This window comes from Saprolegnia parasitica (assembly GCF_000151545.1).
Source record: "Saprolegnia parasitica CBS 223.65 unplaced genomic scaffold supercont2.635, whole genome shotgun sequence".
Classification (NCBI taxonomy): domain Eukaryota; phylum Oomycota; class Saprolegniomycetes; order Saprolegniales; family Saprolegniaceae; genus Saprolegnia; species Saprolegnia parasitica.
Genome location: NW_012157029.1, coordinates 2,112 through 4,615, shown reverse-complemented (window position 1 = coordinate 4,615; position 2,504 = coordinate 2,112). Strand labels below are relative to the sequence as shown.

Sequence of the window (2,504 nt, the reverse complement as noted above, 5' to 3'; positions counted from 1 at the left end):
CGCGCGTCCTGCAAGAGCACATGCAAGTGCGTGCCGAGGACGACCAGCGGCTCTTGCGGCGCGTCAAGTGGGTGCTCTCGCGCCTGGACCTCAACTACAACTACGACGAGGTCCGTTGGACACCAGGGATTGTCGTGTGAGATTTCTTATGGCTGTAGTATCACGAGTCGCTGCTGGGGGCACCGTTGCACGAGTCGACCGTGCCGTACTTGGCGCAAATGAACCAGATGTACGCACTCTTCGAGTTCCTTCGGTCGGGCGAGACGGCGTCGCTCCTCGAGGAGAACGTGCCGATGACAAAGGACGAGGTGCCTCTGGGCCCGTCGCTGCTCGTACCCTCGGACGTGGCGCCCGAGGGCGTCGTCCGGCGCCCCAACCTCATTGCATCCGACGGCATGTGGCACAAGTTTGTGCAAAACGTCGCGCAAAAGTTCCCGCCCAAGCGCCACGTGCCCATCCAAGTGCGATAGTTCAATGGCTTTTGCAGTTGTAAATGCCGTGTGTAGGACCGCATCATCAGCTACGCGCTCAACCGCGACGAAGCCAAGCGGATCGCGGCCTTCAACGAAGACAAACCGACCATCTACAGGTACAGTGGAGCAGCAGCTATCAATCTCATATTGGAGCAGACGTGTGTACGCCGCGATGAAGCCCAACGAGACGGACGACGTGGACGAAGCCAATGATAGCGAGACGGTGTAACCATTCCGTCGAACCCGTATATGGAGCGTTGCTCGTCTTCAATATGGTTGTGTATGGATTTGGTTCCATATACACACAAGATGTTCGCTAAAATTGAGTCCAGCCCGAAACACCCCGCATGATTGTGTTTCAAGGAATGACACACGCAAATCCATGGATACACGTCTTGCAATATAGCGCACGCCAGTGTAGCGTCTGAAACGAATGCAATTATGTAAGGCGGCGAGAACGTTTTGTCTTTAAAGTTGTATGGTGAGGGTGGATGAGGCCAGAATTGCCCAGCACCTTCAAAGAGACTCAGCCAACGTTGGTTGCAACATGCTGTGACGAAAGATGTATGTTACATTTATCGATCATCTTTCCATGATGCGAAGGCAACCCTCAACCGTGTAAGGCCAGTGGTATGTACCTGTAGGACGACTGCAGTCGGCGTGCGGTGTATATGGATTAAAATATCCATAGCATCCATGTTCTAAATCCCAGAAGCAAGTGATGATCGACACCAGACTTTGGCGGGTCCAACTACGCCCGCGTCAAGCGGCAGGGCCATCGCAAATACAACGAGTAGCTCTATCAGTTCTGATATGGAGGATACCAAGGCATTACAGCAGTCCCCTATCATTCTGGCCGGACAGATCAAATTGAGTGGCAAGGACTTGGCCCTCGATCGTAGTTTTGATTTTGCAACGCCATGCTCCAGTCTCTCTTGACGTTGGTCGCTGCGGGTCTTACGGCTGCCGTCGCGGCGCCGTCCGCGGTTCTTCCGAGCGCCTGCTACTCGCCCTTTCACCTCGATGTGTACCCGCTCAACGACCCGAGTCTCTTCAACTACACCACGCTCAGCACCGGTATGCACGACGACTTTGCGCTCATGCAGCCGCTCGTCCACGCTGTGCGGACGTACTACTCGTCGTACTATGGCGTCGACGTGACGCCGATCGCCGCGGCCCACAACGTCTCGCTCTATCTCGGTGTCTACATGACGTCCGAGGCCTGGTACAGCCACCAAGTCGAGGCTGCGATCGTGGGGGCCGTCAACTACCCGGCGACCGTCAAGGCGATTCTTGTTGGCAATGAAAACGTCGTGCCGTACGGTAACTACACCACGTCGTACATCACGAGCCAGATGCAGTACATCAAGTCCGAGGTTGCCCGGCGCTCGAACGGGACCGTCAACGTCCAGGTCGGGACCGTCCAACGCGTCTCCGAGTGGCTCAACGCCGATATCCGAGCCAATATGGTGGCGCTGGCGAATGCGTCGGACGTCATCGGCGTCAACATCTACCCGTTCTTCAGTAGCGGGTACGACGTCAACAAGCCGGTAGCGATCCTCGACGCTCTCTGGAACGAGATGCTCAAGGTGTACCCAGCATCAAAGCTGCGGCTGACGGAGACGGGGTACGCCACGGCCGGCAACAACCTCACGACGGTGACGCCAACCGTGGTGCCCAGCCTCGCGAGCGCAATGGGCTTCTACAACGGCCTCGTTCAGTGGTCGCCGGCGGCTGGCGGCGGCGAAGCGTTTTGGTTCACGTTCTTTGATCTGCGCGCGGACGACAAGACGCAACTCGAGCCGTTTGAGACGTACTTTGGCTACTACACGGCCAAGGGGCAGCCAAAAGCAGCCAATTTTCCCGTCGCCGTAAACCCAGTTTACATCCCGCCGACGCCAACGCCGACACCAACGCCGACGCCCACGCAGACACCGACACCGACACCAACACCGACGCCCACGCCGACACCAACGCCGACGCCCACGCAGACACCGACGCCCACGCCGACACCCACGCCTACGCCGACAC

The 2,504-nt window shown here is 57.6% G+C and overlaps 2 protein-coding genes across 2 annotated transcripts; both read left to right on the top strand.

Annotated features, from left to right (window-relative positions):
• Window positions 1-20: 20 nt before the first annotated feature.
• SPRG_17522 (hypothetical protein) lies at window positions 21-719 on the top strand (the record flags this gene model as incomplete). Its single annotated transcript, XM_012356905.1, has 4 exons — window positions 21-110; window positions 159-461; window positions 507-589; window positions 630-719. The coding sequence occupies 4 exons, from the start codon at window positions 21-23 to the stop codon at window positions 700-702; spliced, it is 549 nt and encodes a 182-aa protein (XP_012212295.1). The 3' UTR covers window positions 703-719.
• A 674-nt stretch (window positions 720-1,393) lies between these two features.
• Window positions 1,394-2,348, top strand: SPRG_17521 (hypothetical protein; the record flags this gene model as incomplete). Its single annotated transcript, XM_012356904.1, has 2 exons — window positions 1,394-2,286; window positions 2,312-2,348. The coding sequence occupies 2 exons, from the start codon at window positions 1,394-1,396 to the stop codon at window positions 2,346-2,348; spliced, it is 930 nt and encodes a 309-aa protein (XP_012212294.1).
• Between the last annotated feature and the right edge of the window lie 156 nt (window positions 2,349-2,504).